This window comes from Clarias gariepinus, chromosome 18 (assembly GCF_024256425.1).
Source record: "Clarias gariepinus isolate MV-2021 ecotype Netherlands chromosome 18, CGAR_prim_01v2, whole genome shotgun sequence".
Taxonomy (NCBI): Eukaryota; Metazoa; Chordata; class Actinopteri; order Siluriformes; family Clariidae; genus Clarias; species Clarias gariepinus.
The window spans coordinates 26,168,684-26,192,224 of record NC_071117.1 but is presented as its reverse complement, the minus strand read 5'-3'; the positions used below and the strand labels follow the sequence as shown (position 1 = coordinate 26,192,224).

General features: G+C 42.2%; 1 protein-coding gene across 1 annotated transcript; it reads left to right on the top strand.

The window, feature by feature from the left end:
• Positions 1-2,947: 2,947 nt before the first annotated feature.
• Positions 2,948-21,432, top strand: LOC128506372 (C-type mannose receptor 2-like). Its single transcript, XM_053476792.1, has 3 exons — positions 2,948-2,987; positions 20,468-20,812; positions 21,065-21,432. The coding sequence occupies exons 1-3, from the start codon at positions 2,948-2,950 to the stop codon at positions 21,430-21,432; spliced, it is 753 nt and encodes a 250-aa protein (XP_053332767.1).
• The last annotated feature ends 2,109 nt before the right edge of the window (positions 21,433-23,541 follow it).

The following is a 23,541-nucleotide window of genomic DNA, read 5'->3' as shown; positions in this document are numbered from 1 at the left end:
GGTGACAGGGTTGATCTGTAGATTGATGCGGTATGGGCCGATGAACCTTGGTGAAAGTTTCCGGGATTCTGTGTGGAGATGGAGGTTCTTGGTTGAGAGCCAGACCTTGTCACCTACTTTGAACAACCGTCCCGGAGGGTGTCGACGGCGATGTTGGGTGATGTAGCTGGCGTTGGTCTGTTGGATGGCACGGTTGGCTTGCCTCCATAGCCGTCGACACCTACGGACCAACTGTTGGGCCGAGGGTACGTCAACCTCTGGTTCCTGATGGGTGAACATCGGAGGTTGGAAACCATAGCATACCTCAAATGGGCTCAAGTTGGTGGCAGAGGAGACGTGAAGGTTGTGAGACAGCTCAGCCCATGTGAGGTAGCGGGCCCAGGAGCGCTGGTGATCGGACACGAAGCATCTCAGGTAGCGCTCCAGTTGTTGGTTGGTCCGTTCCGTCTGACCATTAGTCTGGGGGTGGTATCCGGAGGACAGACTAGTGGTGGAGTTGATCAGACGGCAGAAGGCCTTCCAGAACCGGGCGGTGAACTGGGGCCCTCTGTCTGAGACGATGTCTTTGGGAAACCCATGCAGACGGACTACGTGTTCCAATATCAGCTCTGCGGTGACCTTAGCTGATGGGAGTCCGGTGAGGGCCACCAGGTGAGCTGCTTTGGAGAACCGGTCGACGATCGTGAGGATGGTGTTTTTCCCTTCGGAAACCGGCAGGCCTGTGATGAAATCCAAAGCGATGTGCGTCCAGGGTCGTCGAGGAACGGGAAGAGGTTGGAGCTCTCCGGGGGTTGGTCGGTTGGTGTCCTTAGCCTTGGCGCACACCGGGCACGCCTGAACGAACTCCTCGATGTCCTTCTTCATGGAGGGCCACCAGAACGCCCGTTTCACGAACTGTAAGGTTCTTCGATTTCCCGGGTGTCCGGCCACGGGCGATGAGTGACCCCACTGGAGGACCTCAGCTCTTAGTGGTTGGGGCACGAAGAGTCGTCCAGGCGGTGCCCCTGCCGGCCCGGCCTCCGCAGCTTGAGCCTGGCGAACCCTTGTCTCGAGATCCCACTGGAGAGGTGCCACGATGCGTGAAGTGGGTAGGACAGGCACGGGGTCCGCCCGGGGGGCGTCTTCCTCCTGTTGTCGCGATAGGGCGTCCGCCGTGGTGTTCTTCGATCCCGGGCGGTATGATAGATGGAAGTCGAACTGTTCGAAGAATAGTGCCCACCGTGCCTGTCGGCGATTGAGTTGCTTGAGGTTTCGGATGGTGAGGAGGTTCTGATGATCCGTCCAGACGACGAATGGCTCACTGGCGCCCTGGAGCCAGTGACGCCATTCCTCCAAGGCCCACTTTATGCCCAACAGCTCGCGGTCCCCTACCCCGTATCGCTGCTGAGTGGGATTAAATTTCTTGGAGAAGAAGCCACATGGGTGTAGCTTCTGGTCTGGACCTCGCTGAGAGAGAACAGCGCCGGCGCCCACATCCGACGCGTCCACCTCTACAACGAACGGTTGGTTGGCATCTGGGTGAAGAAGGATAGGTGCGGTGGTGAAGCGATGGCAGAGTTCCCTGAAAGCTAAGATGGCGGCCGGAGTGAGTTGGAAGGGGTGAGTCGCGGGCCTGGTCAGATTGGTCAGTGGTGCTGCAACTGTACTGTAGCCCCGGATGAAGCGACGATAGAAGTTCGCAAACCCGAGAAACCGTTGAAGCTGTTTGAGCGTCCTGGGTAGGGGCCAATGACGCACAGCCTCTAGCTTCTGCGGGTCCATGGCCACACCCTGGGGCGAGATGACAAAACCCAGGAACGTGGTGGAGTGCTGGTGAAAAGCACATTTTTCCAACTTACAGTACAGTTGGTGAGCGAGCAATCTCTTTAGAACAGCCCGGACATGTTGGGTGTGTTCGGTGATCGTGCGGGAGTAGATGAGAATGTCGTCCAGGTAAACGAACACCCATCGGCCCAACATGTCTCTCAGGACATCGTTGATGAATTGCTGGAAGGCCGAGGGTGCGTTACATAATCCAAATGGGATGACCAGGCTTTCATAATGTCCCGTGGGGGTGATGAAGGCCGTCTTTCACTCATCGCCCTCTCTGATGCGCACCAAGTTGTAGGCGCTCCGGAGGTCCAACTTAGTGAACACGGTGGCACCAGAGAGGGCGTCCAGGGCTGAGTTGGTGAGCGGCAATGGGTGTCGGTTCTTGATGGTTATCTTATTTAACCCCCGATAGTCGACACACGGGCGAAGTTCCCCCCCTTTCTTTTTCACAAAGAAAAAACCTGCGGCTGCCGGTGACGAGGAGGGCCGGATGGTTCCGTGGCGAAGAGCGTTGGTGATGTACTCTTCCATCGCCTGCGTCTCGGTCGCTGACAGGGAGTAGAGGTGGCCGCGGGGGGGAACTGAACCCGGCTGGAGCTCTATGGCCAGATCGTAGGGACGATGAGGTGGAAGGTAGGTGGCTCTCCTTTTACAAAAGACTCCGGCGAGGTCACGATAGGCAGGTGGAATGGCGTTGATGTCGACATCGGGGGCCTCGGACTCCGTGGAACACGTCCCAGCCGGGGCCTGTAGGCAAAGTTCAGTGCAGGTCGGTCCCCACTGGAGGATTCGGTTCTGGTTCCAGGAGATGAGGGGGTCATGCTGCAGCAGCCACGGGTATCCGAGGATGATGGGAGGAGACGAGATGGAGGTGAGGTGAAATTGAAGCTGTTCCTGATGTTGGTCGATTATGAATGTGATTGGTTGGGTCTGGTGGGTAATGGGACTGGATGAGAGGGGCCGACCGTCGACTGAAGTGATGTGAACCGGCTGGGATAACGCCTCGATCTTCATCCCCAATTCTTTGGCATAAGTTGAGTCAAAGAAGTTACCAGCGGCACCGGAGTCGATGAACGCGGTACTTCGGACTCGTTTGTGGCCAAATTGGAGAGTTACCTGGACCGTGAGACGTGAGATGGTGGCGTTGATCGTGGTGAAGAGGTGGAGAGGGCCCGGTGAGTCTCTCCTCGCACTCACCGGGGCTGAGCGTTTCCCGGACGAATTGGACAGATCGCCCGGTGATGTGCCGTTGACCCACAATAGGCGCACAACCCCTCTCTGTACCGTCGTTCGCGTTCCGCCACGGTCAGGGAGGCGCGTCCTAGTTGCATGGGTTCCCCGGCTTCGGTGTCAACCACGGCAGGAGGTGGAGATCCGACAGATCCGGTAGTGGGGGTGGTGAGAGCAGTAGGTGGTCGTGAGAGGATGCGTTGGTCGATGCGGAGGGAGAGCTGGATCATCCCCTCCAGGGTAGCAGGAAGCTCCCGCCCGGCGAGCTCGTCTTTGATACGTGGAGCCAGTCCCTCGTAGAAGGATCGTGATCGCGAGGGTCCGGAACTCAGCAGCGTACCGGCTCACGGACGATCCTCCCTGCCGCAGATGGTAGAGCTTGGTGTCGGTCTCCACCTCGCCCGCTGGGTGTTCAAATGTGAGTCTGAGTTGGCGGGTGAACTCATTATATGAGTGCGCGGTGTCTGAATCCGCCCGGAGAACTGCCGTGGCCCACTCAGCTGCCTGCCCGGATAGCAACGAGACCAGAAGCGCGATGCGTAGCCGATCGGTGGAGTACCTGGTGGCATTAAACTCAAACACCAGATCAAGCGATGTTAAAAACACATTACACTTTCCGTCCGTGCCATCCCATTTATCAGGAAGTGCCAGAAATACATCCGAAGGAGGGGGGGGCGGCGCCGCGGCCGCCGCGACGGGAGAACGGCTAGCCGCGCTATCTACAGCCGCCCGGAGATCCGCGTTCTCCTGCCGGAGCTCCGCGACCTCGCGGCGCAAGGCCGCGACGTCTTGATGGTCCTGGCGCAGATTAGCGATCTCCCCGGTTAGCGTGTTGATAAGCTTGGCGTGCTGATCTACCACGTCGCAGAGGTGCGCGTAGTCCGCTGGGTTCACCGCGGAAGGCTCAGTCATTCTGTCAAGAACTAACCTGGAGTGACCAGAAGACGTAGCTTTAGCGGTTAGCCCTTTGTTGCGTGAATGGTAAACCCAAACGCGGACGAACACGAGTGAGCAGGATAATCACGCTATTTGATCTAAGGACTCTCACAAATGGGGAGCAAGGGAAAGACACAATCTAACCCGCGTCCTATAAATACACACTCGATCAGGATTTTAAACCAAGAAGGTGAGTACTCACGGTTTGAAGAAATCCGACGTAGCATCGGCGACTCAATGACTGAGCGAGGTGCTATGGTTTGTTTACCTCTTTTATACTTCCTGGTTCGCGACCGCTTAACTTCCGGGTCCTAGTGCTGGTCGCGTTCCGAGTGTGCATGACATAAACAAACAAAATTGTGCTAAACGCAGGACGGGTAGTCGATAAAGTGTACATTCTAAATTTTGATTTAGTTAATCAAATTAACCCGAATCATTAAAGATTCAATACAACTCTGACCCAGAGCTAAACATTACTTATTAATGATGAAGGATGCGTTGGCATTGTGTCCACAGTAAAATGTCTACACTTATTGGTGGACAATGCAACCGTTATTCGTTGTCTTTATTATCTAAACCCTACATATTAATGATGAAGAATGTCGGCAGCCATTCATTGTCATTATTACGTTAAAACCCTACACTCTAATTTTATAACGTTTTGTGGAAGTGATGTGTGGCCACTTAATGAGAACTAAACCAAAGATTTCGGTAACTACATGGGGTGTAACATCTGCATAGTGACACTGCTGATAAACAGCTGAACAACGCCACTTTTCCGTTTACCTCTGAGAAAAAAAAAGCTGTATTTTGTTTGTTTATATTTAAAATTTTTATAACATTACAAGAAGGTAACAGTTTGGTCTGTGCAGTTGGTGCCCTTGTAGAGAATAAATAAATATTGGATAAAAGATTTCCTTGATGATTTGAATATGAATTAGGCAGGCTCTGACAGACAAGTAGCCAACAATTAACACCTCCCAACTTCTTCTCAAAAGAGTGCCATAGTCTATTCTTAGTTTTAATGATTTGAGTGATGTACCAGAAAATGTAGATGCAGATTCCAAATATATAAATATGCATGCTATTTTTAATAATGTATGTTGCAACTGATTTTGTCAACAAAGCCTTGCGGATGGATAGGCTTTTACAATATATTACGAGTTATAACTTGACCCTGAAGTTTAGGACAAAAAACAAATGTTCTTTTTAGTAAATTAACAACTGCATATGTAGTTTATTTACAATAATTTATAAGAAAAAAAATGTACAATGTAAACACAAGAAAGATTACAAAATAAAAAAATGTCTGCTTTATAAACAGCTTAGTATACTGTGTGTCTTTGGTTTCAGCTGTGGTGATGACGGCAGTGGATGTGCCAAAAATCATACGAATTACATCGTCTACATTTTTTTCCCATTAGGTTATATAAAAGCAGATATTTCGCTTTCTATAAGTATATATTGTTTCACATCTGTGAGGCAAGTATACACAGAATTTCGGTTTATTTTACATTTTTGAGGACAACAGTTTTTTCAGCCTGTCACGGCGTGCGCCCAAATTAATATCGCTCCTCGCTTACTCTGAAGCTCACTAGTTAGGCAGCCTCCCCCTTAGATATGCAAAGGACCGCGAAAGTAGGCACGGCTGGTGAGCTATCCTTGCTAATGACCCCGGGCTTCTACCCCGCACTATAAAATATTCAATTCAATTTCAATTAACTTTTTATTCATATAGCGCTTTTAACAATAGTCATTGTCTCAAACCAGCTTCACAATAATTAATTTTTTGTGTATATTTAACTTCATTCAGCTGTTTGAGTAATATGAAAAATAATGTTCCTTCCAGCCCACTATTATTTTCTGGTAAAATTTAAAGATGTCCGCGCGTGTGTGCAAAAAGACGAATACAAAGAATACAAAAGTGAAAAATCTTTAATAAAGTTAGCCTAATACATTATTGTTTCCAATGCTGAAGCAAACATGATTTTGTTTTAGTCTATTTGCTAAATACAATGCGACAGCGCGCTCTGAGGTGAAACCCCACAGAACCCCAGTTAATTTAACCCCCCTTCTCACTCGGGTCGTCTCTACCTAAAATGTTTTTTGCCAGCAAAACATAAAAATATTTTATATTTAATAAAACTGTATTGAAACAAAATTGTGTATTTTCCTTATTTAATATCGCTTCCAGAACATTGTTGTCCAAACATTGTATGTATATGGAAAACAGTGAAACCTAAGCACAAACAAAAAAGACAAATAAGGGAATGTCGAAACATTTATACCTGCATTATGTTTTAAGACATCCTTTATTTAAATTTTTTACCTAATCATATTGTTACGGGATGTTTTACTAATTATAAGAGCCCTGACGCAGGGCTTTAGAGGGGGTCAGTGAAATAGGAGTTGTAAGTGCTTATGAGAGACACAGGAAAACATTTTCGTTTGGAAATAGCATGGGATTATAATTAAGAAACTTAAAAGAAAACCCAAAAAAAAACTGAAAACACAAAATAAACAGAGCTCCGCCGTCTAGGCGAGAACGGATGGAATTCTGGACACTACAGAATTCCAGCCTAACTAAAAAAAACTAAAGGTCCTCTCGGGGCTTATGCCCTTACTGATGATTTATAGTAGGAAGAGAGAGAGTAGAGTACAGTGGAACCTCGGATTACAAGTAACGCGGTTTACGAGTGTTCCGGAAGACGAGCAAAGATTTTTAATAAATTTTGACTTAAAAATACGAGCGTTGTCGTGCTTTACGAGCTCCGAGTATCATGTATAACACATGTGCTTTCTGTTTTGACACCGAGCGTCGCGTCATCACAACTCTCTGGCGCTGCGGGTATTCATCTCCCCTGCTGGATCTTAGTGCTTGTCTCTTACTGGTATAATCAATCTGTGTGTGTGTGTGTGTGTGTGTGTGCATGTTTCTGTCTTTTGCGCTGTAATTTGACACCATGCCAGTTCACACTTTCTCTCTCGCCCTTAATGTGTGAACCGGCACAGTGTCAAATTACGCTTGCGCACACACATACACACTTAGCAGCGCAGGAGAAAGAAAAACACACACACAGCGCCTGTGCGCATAAATGGAAACACTTATTGGTCAGGATTTATTTTTACTTTTTTTAAGGTAACATGCAGGTTAATTTGTTTTATTTTTACTATATTTTGTGTTATTTATTTTTATGTATTTATTTTTTTGGGCTGTGGAACGAATAATTTAAACTTCCATTATTTCTTATGGAAAAACATGCTTTGATGTACGAGCGTTTTGGAATACGAGCCCGCTTTCGGAACGAATTATGCTCGTAATCCGAGGTTCCACTGTATGTGCTTTGTGCACTTTAACCCGAGAGCGCGTGCTAAACTGCTGTGTGTCGCACCACCTCACTTTCTCGTCGGTGTCATAAACAGACAGGGGCTTTTACTGTGTCTTTTTCAGCGCGTTTTGTCTTTGGCCCTGACACCTTTTACTGGTGCAACCGAATGATCACACGAAGTGTCGCGGTATCACAACCCGGCCCGTTCTGAACAGTTTAAGCACGGCTCTACCCCTCGCGCGAACCGCATTGTTACATACAAATCCACAAATACTTTAACAACATACACTTATCACGAATTGCATTTTATATGAATGTCACATATGTGACGTGCGCACAAACACATACTTATATAATATTAATATTAAATTTAATTTAATTTGTGAACTACACTCAAAGTAATTATAAGGTCTGATTTGATTGGTACCATTAAACATTTTATTTCTATTTATTCTATAGCTGGCGAAATACATTTTAGGCAGAGCCATCTGTTCCGTCTTGTTAAATCATTTTAAACACCTCAATTCTGCCAATTCCCCCATCCGCGAAACCGGTTTGATACCTTTACACTTACATCAAAGGTGAGAAGGGGAATTACAGTAACTGAGCGCGCTGTCGCATTGTATATACTGTACAACACGTGTTTATCAGCCTTTTGATAAAAATGCTGCCTTTTGTAAAGTGAAAGTACGAGCCATGGGTTTCCGCACAGCAACGAACAGCTTTATTTTTAGTCATAAATTCATAACCACATTCCAGCTATTATTCCCAGCCGTAGTCAAATAAAGGATAAAATAATTATTCAATGCTGGACACAAACAGATAAAAACATGATTATTATTATTATTATCCTAAAAATCCAGAAGCACTTCTTGTTCATAAAAGAATATTTACTTAATATAATAAAATTATATACAGTATATTTATATATGTATACAGGGAAAGAGGCTAGCTATGAAGAAGTGGGACTCTGAGAGGACTGAAGAGAGTAGACAGGATTACAGGAAGATGCAGCGTAAGTTGAAAGTAGAGGTGGCAAAGGCCAAACAAAGAACATATAAGGACTTGTACTGTATGCTAGATTGGATAGTAAGGAGGGTGAGGTGGATCTGTACTGGTTGGCGAAGCAAAAAAATATAGAGATGGGATGGATGTGCAGCAGGTTAGAGTGATTAAAGGCAGAGATAGAAATGTACTGACAGATGCCAGGAGGGTAATGGGAAGATAGGAGTACTTTAAAGAGTTAATAAATGAGGAAAACGAATGAGAACAAAGAGTAGAAGAGGTGACTGTTGTGGAGCAGGAAGTAGCAAATATTATTAAAAGTGAGGTGAGAAGGGCGTTAAAAAGGATGAAGAGTGGAAAGGCTGTTGATCCTGATGACATACCTGTGGAGATATGGAAGTGCTTAGGAAAGGAGGCAGTAGAGTTTCTAACTAGTTTGTTTAACAAGATCTTGGAGCGTGAGAGGATTCCAGAAGAATGGAGAAGTGTATTGGTGCCGATTTTTAAGAACAAGCGAGATGTGCAGAGTTGTGGCAATTACAGAGGCATAATGCTAATGAGCCATACAATGAAGCTTTGGAAAAGAATAGTGGAAGCTAGGATAAGGGCAGAGGTAAGCATTTGTGAGCAGCAATATGGTTTCATGCCTAGAAAGAGTACATCAGATGCAGTATTTGCTTTGAGATTGCTGGCGGAGAAGTACAGAGAAGGTAATAAAGGATTGCATTGTGTCTTTGTAGATTTAGAGAAGGCGTATGACAGGGTGCCGAAAAAGGGGCTGTGGTGTTGTATGAGGAAGTCTGGAGTGGCAGAGAAGTATGTTAGAGTGGTGCAGGACATGTATGAGAGCTGTAAAACAGTGTGAGATATGCTGTAGGTGTGACAGAAGAGTTTAAGGTGGAGGTGGGTCTGCATCAAGGATCGGCTCTAAGCCCCTTTTTGTTTGCTCTGGTGATGGACAGAATGACAGATGAGGTAAAACAGGAGTTTCCATGGACTATGATGTTTGCAGATGACATTGTGCTTTGTAGCGAGTGGCACTAAAGAAAAGACAGGAGGTAGAGTTGGAGGTAGCAGAGCTGAAGATGTTGAGGTTCTCCTTGGGAGTGACAAGGATGGATATGATCAAAAATGAGTTCATCAGAGAGACAACCCATGTTAAATGTTTTGGAGATAGAGTCAGAGGGGCCAGATTGAGGTGGTTTGGACATATTCAGAGGAGAGATGGTGAATATATATGGGTCGAAGGATCCTGAGGTTTGAACTGCCAGGCAGGAGGTCTAGAGGAAGACCAAAGAGAAGATTTATGGATTTATGGACCAAAATAAAATTCATGTTTGCTTCAGCATTGAAAGCAATATTGTTTTAGGCTAACTAAAATTCAAATTCAAATTCAAATTTTATTTGTCACATACACAGTCATACACTGTATGATATGCAGTGAAATGCTTGTAAGACCGCCAGTGACCTTAAAAAATAATAAAAACTATATATAAGGAATAAATATTAATAAAAAGAAATATAAAAGAAAATGTAACTAGTAAAATAAACTGTACAAGTAAGGGCATAATAAAAATATTACAAAATATAGAAATATAGGAATATGGGGGGGGGGGAATATAGAAAAATATAAAAAATTTAAAGTGGCAATGGCTGTGCAAATATGCATGAAAAGTGACTTGAGAAAGTCTCATGTGCAATGGTTATATATATATAAATATGTATTGCATGAATGTGTCCATGATTGTCCGGTCAATGTCAATGTTTAAAAAGATATTACTCCTGTCTGGTGGTGTGATTAAGAGACCTTATCGCCTGCGGGAAGAAGCTCCTCCTCAGTCCCTCTGTGTTGGCCTTCAGGGAGCGGAATCGCTTCCCAGACCGCAACAAAGAGAACAGTCCATTTTTGGGATGGCTGAGGTCCTTCACAATCTTCCTGGCCTTGGTCCAGCACCGCTTGCTGTAGATCGAGTGCAGGTCAGGGAGCTTGGTGCGGATGATGAGCTCAGCTGATCGCACCACCCTCTGTAGAGCTCGTCTGTCCTGCATGGTGCTGTTTCCAAACCAGGTCGTGATGTTTCCCGTCAGGATGCTCTCTATGGTACAGTAGTAAAAATTCCTGAGCACCTTAGAGAGCAGTCTGAAGTCTCTCAAGCGTCTGAGGTGGTAGAGACGCTGCCGGGCCTTTTTTACCACAGTGTTGATGTGACAGGACCATGACAGGTCCTGCGTGATGTGAACACTGAGGTATCGGAAGCTGTCCACTCTCTCCACTGGGCTCCTGTTGATGATAGGGGTCTGGTAGTTCCTCTCCTGCTTTGTACTAAAGTCCACTATCAGCTCCTTTGTCTTGCTGACGTTCAGGAGGAGATTGTTCCTCTCGCACCAGTTCTCCAGATTTCCAATCTTCTCCAGGTAGGCCGTCTCATCGTTGTTTGTGATCAGGCCGACCATGACAGGGTCGTCAGCAAACTTGATGATGGCGGTGTAGTTGGTAGTGGCCACGCAGTCGTGGGTGTACAAAGAGTACAGCAGGGGGCTCAGAACACAACCCTGGGGGGCTCCAGTGCTGAGAGTAAGTGAGGCTGAGACATGTCCAGCCATTCTTACTGCCTGTGGTCTGCCAGTCAGAAATTTGGAGATCCACTGACACATTGATGAGCTGAGTCCCAGGTGCTCCAGCTTGGTGGTGAGTGTGGAGGGAATTATGGTATTAAATGCAGAGCTGTAGTTGATGAAGAGCATTTTAACATAATTCCCTTTCCTAGTGTCCAGGTGAGTGAGTGATGTGTGGAGGAGATGTGAGATTGCATCGTCTGTGGAACGGTTCTGGCGGTATGCAAACTGTAGTGGATCGAGTGTGTCCAGTAGTGAAGAAATGATGAAGTCTCTGATCAGGCATTCAAAGCACTTTTTTACTACTGAGGTGAGGGCTACAGGGCGATAGTCATTGAGAGAAGCAGGATAAGGTTTCTCCGGGACAGGAACAATGATGGACTCTTTGAAACATGTGGGGATCACTGACTGAGATAAAGAGATGTTAAATATCTCAGTGAACACAGGTGCTAGCTGTTCTGCGCAGGCTCTGAGAATACGACCTGAGCTGCCCTCTGGTCCTGCTGCTTTCCTGGTGTTCACTCTCCTGAAGGCTCTCCTCACGTCATGCTCGGTGAGGATGAACGCACTTCTGGTGCTGGCAGTGTCTTCCTGTCTGCAGCTGTTAGCGCCGCTAGCATAAGCATTGCATCGTCTTTAGCTGCAGCCTCGAAGCGAGCATAGAAGGTGTTCAGCTCGTCATACCGGTTGTTGGTGTTTTATAGTCCGTAATTGTCCTAAATCCCTGCCACAGGCTCCTAGAGTCACTCTGTTGGAGTTGTGACTCTAGTTTTCTCCCGTAGCGCTGCTTTGCCTCTTTCACAGCCTTCCGGACGTTGTATGACGCAGCCTTGTATGATTCCATGTCCTTTGACGCAAGTCCCATGTTGTAGGCAGCGGTGCGAGATCTTAGAGAGTCGCAGATGCTTTTATCCACCCACGTCTTCTGGTTGGGAAACGTTCTAATAGTCTTTTTTTCCACGGTATCATCCGCTAGTTTCCCGATAAATCCCACAACCGCTTCCGTAAACACGTTGACGTCATCATTAGAGCTGTTTCGGAACATGTCCCAGTCTGTGCCGTCAAGTGCATCCTGTAACGCGGCCACCAATTGGTCCGTCCAGGGCGCGACCTCCTCTGAACCGGAACTTCCTGTTTCAGCCTCAGATTTACAGGTCGGATTTACCAAACTGAGGGCGAGATTGAGCCTTGTAGCCGTCCTTGACTGTCATGTACAAATGTGGCCATTAAGACTGCGTGTGTTTTCCCGCGAGATGCCGCAATTTAGCGCGCGGCGTGCCGCGACTTGCCGTAAGCAACATTCAGGAATTTAAATAAATGTGTTGTGCTTTACTGAATATCCGCCAGATGGCGCATGAAAGGACTTTATCTAAAAGCCGGACCAAGTAGCCTACTGTACAACGAAGAATTGTATATAATTACTTAGCCAAAAACAATATTGTTTCCAATGCTGAAGCAAACATGAATTTTATTTTGTTTTACAACAGATCTTTAATGATGAATGTGTGTATATGTGCTTCATATTATTTTCACAATGATGAAATGAGATGCCCAAATTCGTGCTTTAAAAGTTTCTTATATAGTTTTTGTAATGTCTTAACAGGAACAAAACAGTGAAAGACATGGCAATGCCTTGGTTTAAATGGTGTTGAAATTAATTTAATTTCCTGATAGTAGGCTATCTAATAGTCTTAACTATGCGAATGTCCTGATTCGTGAATATGCCAACATATCTTATTTAAAATGTAAAAATGTGTCAACATCATCAGAAGACATGAATAAACAATATATATTATCATAGTAAGTAAATATTATTTTATGAACACGATGTTCTTTGGGCTTTTTATAATAATCATCATATTTGCTGTTTGTGTCCAGCATTTAATAATTATTTCATCCATTATTTAACCACGGCTGGAAATAATAGCTGAAATGTGATGTGATTGTGAATTCATGACTGAAATAAAGCTGTTCGTCTTTTGTTAAGTACTTTCACTTTACAGAAGACAGCGTTTTTATTAAATGGTTGATAAACGTGTGTTGTACAGTTTATACAACGCGACAGCGCTCTCAGTTACTCACTTCTCACCTTTCATGTAGGTCTACTCGGACTTATTAATTCGTTTTAAACCCCTCAAAAATGCGTGTGTAAATTAACGGTTTCTAAACGTGGGCTATTGTTTTTTTTACTTATAATATTTGTTAATATAATTTAAATGAGGTTTGGGCTCAAGACTTCGATTCGGCATCGTGATTCTCCTCTTTAATTTACTCCATAATTTTAATCAGCGCTCAGCCGCATGCATAAAGTTTTCCAGAGCGCACCGGCAGAAGTAGACTAATGATTATGAATGCGTCTGGAAAACAGCAAGCAGACTGACTCTGACCATTTTAAAATACGTTTGCGTTTATTTTCTGATGCGCTCAAGTTCACCAAAAACAATACAGAACAGTGCACCTTATTTGCTTTCAAACATTTACAAAATCACAACGTTTTTTCGTTATTGTGAGTGCACTTAAATAAAAGTTGAGTCTTATAAAGGCCATGTAGTCCTATATAGTTTTGTTATATAGTTTTTGCACATTAATCTAAGTCCTCTGTTACATTTTTGAGGACAATAGTTTTTTTAGCCTGTCACGGCATACGCCCAAATCAATATCACTCCTCGCTTACTAGTTAGGCGGCCTCCCCTTCAGATATGCGAAGCAGCGGGGCCGTGGAATAAGGCACGGATATTAATAGTTAAAATATTAACAAGGAAAATGTTTAATGTCATGAGGGCATTATAAGATTTGTACTGAAAACTTCTAACTAAAAAGTGGCAGCTGGCACACCTAAAAATAGACGCAGGTTAATTTTTTTATAGTCTAAATAAAAATCCTCCTCTTAAGTGCCTCCTATTCCTATTAATCCTGGGTTGTTGTTCTTGTGTGCTTTACAATGCCAGACAACATTCAAATGCAAATTATTCACTCTCCCTAAGTGTGAAACCGCTGTTCTCACCTATACATTCACAGGAACTGTAATGGACCTCTCCACACCTTAAAAACCTCTTAAATCTGAGGCTCTTCTGAAGGCCTCTTTTTAAATTTGTGTAAATTTTATCTTCTGAATTCTAGATTCTAAAGTTGACATTGTTACCGTTTTTAATCCTTGGAATAAAAAGAAATTGATATTTTCCTTATGAAAGCATAAATTGCATTGTTTTTAATCAAAAAGGCCAATTTCGTCTTTTCCTCAGAAAGTGTTTAGGTGAAATTCCACCTATACAAGTGTGACAAATATGTATATATGTAATATATAAGGAAAAAAAAAGGAAGAAGCAAATACTTTTTCATGGCACTGCACATGTAGTCCAATTGTTCCACCGGGATCCGCGGTAACATAAACACGCGCTCTTTGTCGGTGGCGCACTTGCGCATCCATATGCGTAGAAAAGAAATGCATGGTATTATGGTTTCCGTCATTTTTTTTATATACATATATTTGCATACTGACTGGGCTGGCCAGCGGCCCACCGGGAAAACTTCCAGTGCTCCAGATGGCCAGTCCGCCACTTCTCCTCTTTACTTTCCTACTGTATGTAGAATCAGCGCTTAACCACGCATAAAGTTTTGTAAATTCGTTTAATGTTTAACTTCTATTTCATAAGGGTTTTGTCAGCAGTGGTACAGCGCAATGGGGGTCATTATTTACTATTAAAGAAACTTATGATGACCTGTCACGGCGTGCGCCTGTGATGGGTGTGCGCCCAAATCTACTATCGCTACTCGCTCACTCCGTAGGCTCCCTGAAAAGGGGCGGAGCCTATTCGTTTTGGCTATTATAACTTTAATAAAGATTATACACTTTTGTATTTTTTGTTCACACACGTGGGCATCTTTAAATTTTTAGATATTGATCCTTTCTTGATGCAGCGAATTTTCTGAGCAAATTAATAATAATTTCCATGAATACAAAGGAGGAAGAAGAAAAGGTTACGCGAAAATAAGAAAAAGCTTTAGAGGTAAATGCTGTGAAATGCTTCAAATGAACAGATTCTGTCTATAACAGGTCAGGGACAGTGAGGCTGGATCCAGCAGCCCACCACATCCCACATCATAACACACTGGCCATTAAAGTGGAGATTAATTTTGAAAACTCCTTACTATGAAAATATATCACAATACAAAAACGTAAAACAAAGTTTCACTGAACATATATTGGGTCGTATTTGTAAAACAAAGGAAAGAATAATAAGTCAAACAACATATAAAACTACAATATTTTCAGTGTCCAGTAGCACCAGTCTCACAGAGAGCCAGGAGGCTTATAACAGTTTGACAGCAAAATTAGACATTTTGTCAGTATTGTGATTTTTAAATTTATTTATGTATTTCAAAAGATGCAAGACAATACTGCCAAAATGTATCATTTACATGTTGTTAGAAAATATTCTTTGCATTGTCTCTTATTGAGTCACAAGGGTGGTAAAAAGCTATTCATATCATTCAAAGTTATTCATATCAGTGTAGTTAGTATTGTTTTGAAAGTGCTTTAACTCCACCTGGCACAGTTTAATCTCAGTGAAACAATCTAACTACATGTGCAGTGCCATAAAAAAAAAATTATTTGCCCCTTCCTGATTTATTTTTTCTTTGCATATTTGTCACCCTTGTAGTGGAAGTCCAAGCCCAGTCCGCCCTTGGTAATAACGAATGGAGAAAGCGGAGTCAAAGCCCGGGGATTCTGCGTTTCCCGGGGGGCCAGTCGTGAATAGCTGAAACTCAGTAACAGCCAATGAAATTAAAGTATTTTTGCGGCTTTCCACGTGGTGTGGCGTTGCTTAAATAATAGTATAAAATCGTCTCTGGTTCGAATCCCGCTCTGGGTGAAAATGTAATAAATGTGAATCTTTTGTTTTACACTTTTTGCTTATGATAATCATTAAATTATAGCAACTGTGAGGTGAGTGCTAATGTGTTTCATAGTTTAAGAAAAAAAAATTCTCAATTGCAAACATGGATTTAGTACTGAAGCATAACTTGATAATGTAATGGCTATATCGTGGCATTTTAGCGCATAACACCGGCACTTTGAGAATCCGGGCCTTCTGCATGGCAGGCGAATCACCTACCACTGAGCCACCAGTGCCCGTCTATGTTTAACGCGCATAAAAACAATAAAACAATACTGTTATAGGCTAACATATTATACATCTTGTAGTCCTTTTGCACACACGCGCGGGTGCGTTACAACAATAATAATAATAATGAATTCGGAGAACTACTATTACTAATAATAATAATTCTGAATGAAAATGAAGAATAAATACATATCAGTTTGAGCTTGACACGTTTATGAGCTCTGTCGCTTGCCGTCAATGGGCGCCTAAGAGACACAACACATTTTCGACTTCAGTAGACACACAATACTTTAGACTGAAACACGACTGCCCCCTACAGGTAATGAAGGGCATTTTCACAGCTTGCCGCGTGCAGCAAGTGCAAGTTGTGGGACCCCTTTTCCGAAAACGTGGGTTTTTAAAGGCCAGATCTGTAACAGTGCTCCAGTTTCCTTTCGCCCCTAGTGGGGCAGGTGATGTGTTGATGAAAGTTCGGCGCTACGCGTTTGAGGTTGGCACTGTTAAAATCCCCCGCCACAATAAGTGCAGTGTCCCGGTGTTGTGTCTGGTGCTGTTTGAGTGCCTCATGCAGCGCGCAAAAGGCAGTGTCCGTGTCCGCTTGTGGTGAAATATATATATAAACGGCGCTGATTATGACCGATGTAAACTCCGGAGGTAGATTAAAAGCTTTTAGATAAATTCCTTCCATGCACCATGGAATATATATATATATACACACACTCACCTAAAGGATTATTAGGAACACCTGTTCAATTTCTCATTAACGAAATTATCTAATCAACCAATCACATGCCAGTTGCTTTAACGCATTTAATTCAATTCAATTCAATTCAATTTTATTTGTATAGCGCTTTTAGCAATTTTCATTGCCGCAAGGCAGCTTTACACAGTCAAAAAAATTATTTAAGTTCGTATGAAATGTGAATTTGTATGAAGCAAAATGGTCAGTTTGTCCCTGGTGAGCAAGCCGAGGGCGACAGTGGCAAGGAAAAACTCCCTGAGATGGTAATAGGAAGAAACCTTGAGAGGAACCAGACTCAACAGGGAACCCATCCTCATTTGGGTGAAACAGAAAGCAGTAAATGATCTGCATTCATACAGTGTGTAGGGTGGGAGGCAGTTCAGCTATAATAGCTGATGTTAATTGATGTTAATATGGAGTCCAGGTAGTTATTGAAGACCCAGGTAGACTTGTAAGAAGTTCCAGTCATGAACTATCGAACTGTCAAGTCCCCAGTTGCCAACACCAGTCAAGGCCAGAACCGTCTTCTAGGTAGAGAGAATCATCCCCAGACACCAGACGCATCCCAGAGAGACACACGGGGCATCCATGTGACGAGATCTTCAGCCAGAAGCGGGGCACCAGGATGGGTCAGACAGGTCCGGAGGGCAGAGGGTGTCTGGATCACTGGCAGCTCAGGAACGACATGTGTAGCTCGACAGAGAGAGAGAAAGAGTGAAAGGGGGAGACAGGAGGAGAGAAGAAAGAGAAAGAGGGGGGGAAGAGAAGAAGAGGAGAGATGGCAGTTAGGTATGGTGTGTATTTAGAGGTGTGGTCCTGGTCAAGACAATCTCTTGAACTCCAAACTGAATGTCAGAATGGGAAAGAAAGGTGATTTAAGCAATTTTAAGCGTGGCATGGTTGTTGGTGTCAGACGGGCTGGTCTGAGTATTTCACAATCTGCTCAGTTACTGGGATTTTCACGCACAACCATGTTTAGGGTTTACAAAGAATTGTGTAAAACGGGAAAAACATCCAGTATGCGGCAGTCCTGTGGGCGAAAATGCCTTGTAGATGCTAGAGGTCAGAAGAGAATGGGCCGACTAATTCAAGCTGACAGAAGAGCAACTTTGACTGAAATAACCACTTGTTACAACCGAGGTATGCAGCAAAGCATTTGTGAAGCCACAACACGAACAACCTTGAGGCGGATGGGCTACAACAGCAGAAGACCCCACCAGGTACCACTCATCTCTACTACAAATAGGAAAAAGAGGCTACAATTTGCACAACCTCACCAAAGTTGAAGACTGGAAAAATGTTGCCTGGTCTGATGAGTCTCAATTTCTGTTGAGATATTCAAATGGTAGAGTCAGAATTTGGCGTAAGCAGAATGAGAACATGGATCCATCATGCCTTGTTACCACTGTGCAGGCTGGTGATCATGGTGTAATGGTGTGGATGTTTTCTTGGCACACTTTAGGCCCCTTAGTGCCAATTGGGCATTGTTTAAATGCCACGGGCTACCTGAGCATTGTTTCTGACCATGTCTATCCCTTTATGACCACCATGTACCCATCCTCTGATGGCTACTTCCAGCAGGATAATGCACCATGTCACAAAGCTCGAATAATTTCAAATTGGTTTCTTGAACATGACTATATATATATATATAGGTGAACGTGCATTAGACATGCTGCAGGAAGGCATGAGGACTGCTGATGTGGCTAGGGCAATAAATTGCAATGTTCGCACTGTGAGACGCCTAAGACAGCGCGCCACAGGAAGACAGGAAGGACAGCTCATCATCCTTGCAGTGGAAGACCACGTGTAACAACACCTGCACAGGATCGGTACACCTGAATATCACACCTGCGTGACAGGTACAGGATGGCCACAAAAACTGGTCCAGTCACACCAGGAACACACAATCCCTCCATCAGTGCTCAGACTGTCCGCAATAGGCAGTCCATGAGGAGGAGATGCACTGCAGTACTTCAAGCAGCTGGTGGCCACACCAGATACTGACTGGTACTTTTGATTTTGAGCCTCCCTTCATTCAGGGACACATTGGGAAACATTTTTAGTTTATGTCTTATGGTGTTGACTCTTTTAGTGTTCATACAAATATTTACACATTACAAGTTTAGTGTTCATACAAATATTCACACATACAAGTTTACAGAAAGTAAAAACAGTTGAAGGTCAGCTTACATTGTTCATTGAGTCAACTTGCTCTTTTTAGGTGTCTTAAACTATTGTATTTTTAGGGTAGTGAGTGGGGTTTTGCAGATTTTGAGTGATTTGGGGTCTTTGATCATTGGTATTTAAGGCAATGATCTCTAACCTATCAGTCCATAGTCATCCGTTGCAATGTTGGTAAAATTAAAAAACATTCAAAGGTAAAATATTCGTTGCAGTAGTCAAACACAAGGCAGCCTATTTACAAAAAAGGTTTTAAATAAAGCAATGGTACCAAAACAAATAAAAAGATATACAGTGAAACCTCGGATTGCGAGTAACGCAGTATGCGAGTGTTCTGCAAGACAAGCAAATATTTCGACTTGGAAAATAAACAAATCTTGGTTTACTGCATGCATAAATGGAAACACAAGTCTGTCTAGTCTGTCTGATTTATTTTAACTTCTTTAAAAGGTAAAGTGCAGGTTAATTTGTTTTATTTTACTTTATATCTTGTATTACTTATTTTTATGTTTTTTTTTTTTTTTGGAGGGTGGGGGGGCTGTTGAGGGAATAGTTTGAGTTTTAATAATTTCTGGAATCCTGCTTCCAGAACAAATTATGCTCGTAATCCAAGGTTTCACTGTAAAAGTAAGTATTGGTATCTGGTGCACTGCTTTGTTTATTTTTTTTGTAAGATACATTTTTGATTTGTTCACATTTACGAACATTTGTAGATGCGGTCTGTTCGTATCTGCAGAAATACGTAACTCGAATGTTCATCACTCCAGTGTAAGGCACTACCTGTAGTAGAGTAAATGCTTCTTTTTATGATTTCCTAAACTAGAAAAATAAACATAAAATAAATTAGCTTAAGCCATCTTTGCATGTCTTTATCACATTTTAGCATGTTAAAACCCTTTGGATTACTACTTAATAAACATTACATATTTCATTGTTCAGATGTAAATATATATTTTGTGTAGCATAGCACCATGTCAAAAAGTTATTTTCTCATTTTTCTTTATGTAGTCTGTGGTATAGAGGCATATATTCCTCATCACTATCACTTTGTAAATGAGAATAAAACCTGGAGTGAAGCTCAGACTTACTGCAGAGAGAAATACACTGATCTTGCCACCATCAACAACATGGAAGGGATGATGAAGCTGAGAAACACACTGACGACAAAAACTGCAAACCAAGCTTGGATCGGTCTACAGAGGGGGGACACTGGAAGATGGCAGTGGTCTCTGGCAGACCAAACTTTCTACAGAGATGGAGACACTTACAGACACTGGAGTATTGGGGAACCCAACAACTGGGGGGGAAAAGAGTTCTGTGTTGAGATGTATAGGGATGGGACATGGAATGATAAAATGTGTAATGTGTCACAATGTTTTGTGTGTTATGGAGGTAAGAGTTTTCAAATATTTGCTAATAAGAAAAAAAAAATCCAATATTGGACTTGGATTGAAGTTGTTAATATTGTAAAAATCAATGTCTTTTAGAGAAGGACATAAACACCAAAAGCTACATATTGATTAATGAGACGAAGACTTGGCGTGATGCTCAGACCCACTGCAGACAGAACTACATTGACCTGGTCAGTGTAAGGAACCAAACTGAGAATGAAAAGATCAGGAATATGATTCAAAGTTCTTCTTTTTCTGGCTTTTGGATCGGTCTGTTTAATGAGTCCTGGAAATGGTCAGATCAGAGTAATTCCTCATTCAGATACTGGAGCTCTAACAAATCCAGTGGAGATTTGAACTGTGCTGCAGTGAATGTGTCTGATCAACTCTACTGGAGTGATGTGGATTGTACAGAAAAACTTCCATTCATCTGTAATAAGAGTGAGTTATTTGATAATGAAATGATAAATACTATAAAGTGCTGTTTCCAGTTAGTATTAATTATGTTGTATTGTCATAAAGTGTACAAAACTCAGTTTATTTTATAAATACAACAGCACATAGATCTCTGGATAAAACATGTAACAAACATAACATTTAAGAACATTTTAGAATAATATTAATGTACAGATACCTGATAAAACAGCAATAAAATTTTCAATAAAATATTTATTTAATGTTTATGGTATTCAGAGAAATTGATCCTGATCAGGCAGAAACTGACCTGGCAGAAAGCTCTGAATTACTGTAGGGAGAATTATTATGACCTGGTCTCAGTGCTCACTCAGGAGATGCAGCTCTGGGTGAAGGAAGTGGCTCAAAACGCCTCCACTGAACACGTGTGGCTCGGCCTGCATTATGACTGCATCCAGAGTATCTGGTTCTGGGTTTTTGGATCAATAATCTGCTACCAGGACTGGGAACTGAAAAACAGGACGTTGAATGAAGACTGCAGCCAAGAGAAGAGAAGTGGAGCAATGCAGTCTGGAGGAAAACAGCAATGGATCGACTTGCCTGAGAGCTCTCAACTCAACTTCATCTGCTCTACCTATGACGGTTAGTCAAAGGGTTTTTTATTCTTGTTGTATGTTTTTTTCTATGTTGCAATTCAAATCATTCTGACTTTTATGATTGATACAGATATTTTTTAATGAATACACATGAAGACTGAAGACAAGCTGTGGTCCAACATCACCAAATCTACAGTACAGTTTCATTTTTACCCTTCTATGCATTACTGCTCTAATCTTTCTTCTTTATTTAGATGTGCTGTTATTTTTTCTAATTCATTATCTCCATATAGCATAATATTTTTCATATTTCCAGTGTAGACTAGCTACTGTATATTATACTTAATTTTTTTAATGAATTATTTTTTTTATTTAAATTAATTTAAAGGGGGAAAAATCAGTTCTGATGTCGCTATGTGGTTACTTAATTCTGAGTCTGGAATTTAGACCTATAGCTCATGCCATGCAACTGGATGAAGAAACTTGATAGGCTATTTAATTAATCAAATTTTTGTGTCTGGTTAGAGTGAGTATTATTTTACAAGATTAGTGCATCAACACTGGCATATTTGTACTAGAAATGTCCAAGTTATTTAGTGCCTTTTTGTGCATTTTTATCTTAATAAACCAAAATCAAAATAAACACAAAGAATTGAAAAGCCGTGGTCTATCATCTTTATGTAACGTCTTATTTTAATGAATGTCTGTATGTATGTTGTGTTACATTGCATAAAAATGCATGGTAAGATGTCTGGTTAGCCACATAGTATCAAACCAATAATCCTTAGCTAACTTCAAATAATAATAATATAAATGTAAGTTATGTAAGTGACAAAACTCATTAAAACTAACAAATAAAAACTAATCTTTCAGTTTGTGTATCTAAGCCTTCCTTATTTTACTATAAACCATTTCTCTCTTCATTCACCTGTCTCGCATTTACTTAGGAGCAGATGTAGAAAAAATTAACAGATCCTGTATTTAAGTAAAGAGTAGAGTATAAGTAAACAAATTCCTTTAATAAAAGTACACAAAAAAAAAATAAAATAATTTTTAAATAATTAAATAAAAATATTAAAATTGTCATTTGTCATTTTAAAATTGTCAAAGAAGTCATTTAAATATACCCTATGAATTAAGTAAAAGTCAGGTAAAAAAAATAACTACATTTACTAAAATGACATATAAAATTGAGTAACTGTAGTACGAATCACAAATCAATACGATGGTAAACCGAAGTCAAAATGAAGAAAAAAATTGAATACTGTAGATATAAATAGAAAAGAATAGGTATATGTAAAAAAATAAAATTATATATATATATATATATATATATATATATATACAGTATCAACATAGAATTAAGGCAGAAGATTAAAAATTAAAAATATGCAAAAGTATGATATAGATATATCAAAAACATAGGCACTGTAAAAACAGATATATGAAATCAGTGGCGGCTGCTAGCTTTTGAAACAGGGGAGGCTCATATTAGGCCTTCATCAGGAAACTCATTATGTTCTTTGCACTTTTTATGCCGTTTGTATGCCCTGTCAAAGTTACCCAGATCCCCAAAACCCACGTTTGACCAAACACATTCCATTCCCTGAGAAGGTTTCGTCAAAAGGCATGGGCAACAGTACCTTTTTCTGTCACAGTACTAACAGTCAGCCAGTTCACCTTGTCATACCAGGAGAGCTGAAAAGACCTGTTATTTTTTCCTGATTTTTGCACCAGATCAATCTTGGGCATTGGTCTGCCCTGCCATTTAATTCTAAGTCTCTCCTTGTAAGGAAGACTACTAAATGGTTTTGCCAAAAGCAGGTCAACAATATTAGCACCGTCTGTGTCTGCCATTATGCACAGCTTGCTAGCTGGCTAGATTTCCCTTCCACAAGCTACTTTAATTATATGAACGAACTAACTGTACAATGCTGAAACAAGGAGCAATAACGCTATAATATGTTTTTTTTATTATGTAAAGAATGATTTGTACAAACAAAAATGGTTTATATCACTAGCAAACAATACAGAGTGCAGCAGTTCTTCGTATCACTTCACCTGCAAATCCGCATGGGACTAAACTCAAATGTCTGTAGCACTGATGTATACTTAAGGCATGTTGTCAATCAAAAAAGGGGTTTCGCCCTTTAAACAGCT

What these genes read in the sequence shown, in the direction of transcription:
- LOC128506372 (XM_053476792.1), top strand. Translation starts at nt 2,948, where the DNA reads ATGGTGGCGTTGATCGTGGTGAAGAGGTGGAGAGGGCCCG. An exon ending in GAAGAGGTGGAGAGGGCCCG is followed by an intron (nt 2,988 to 20,467) that starts GTGAGTCTCTCC and finishes AATGTCTTTTAG; the next exon opens with AGAAGGACATAAACACCAAA. An exon ending in TCCATTCATCTGTAATAAGA is followed by an intron (nt 20,813 to 21,064) that starts GTGAGTTATTTG and finishes TATGGTATTCAG; the next exon opens with AGAAATTGATCCTGATCAGG.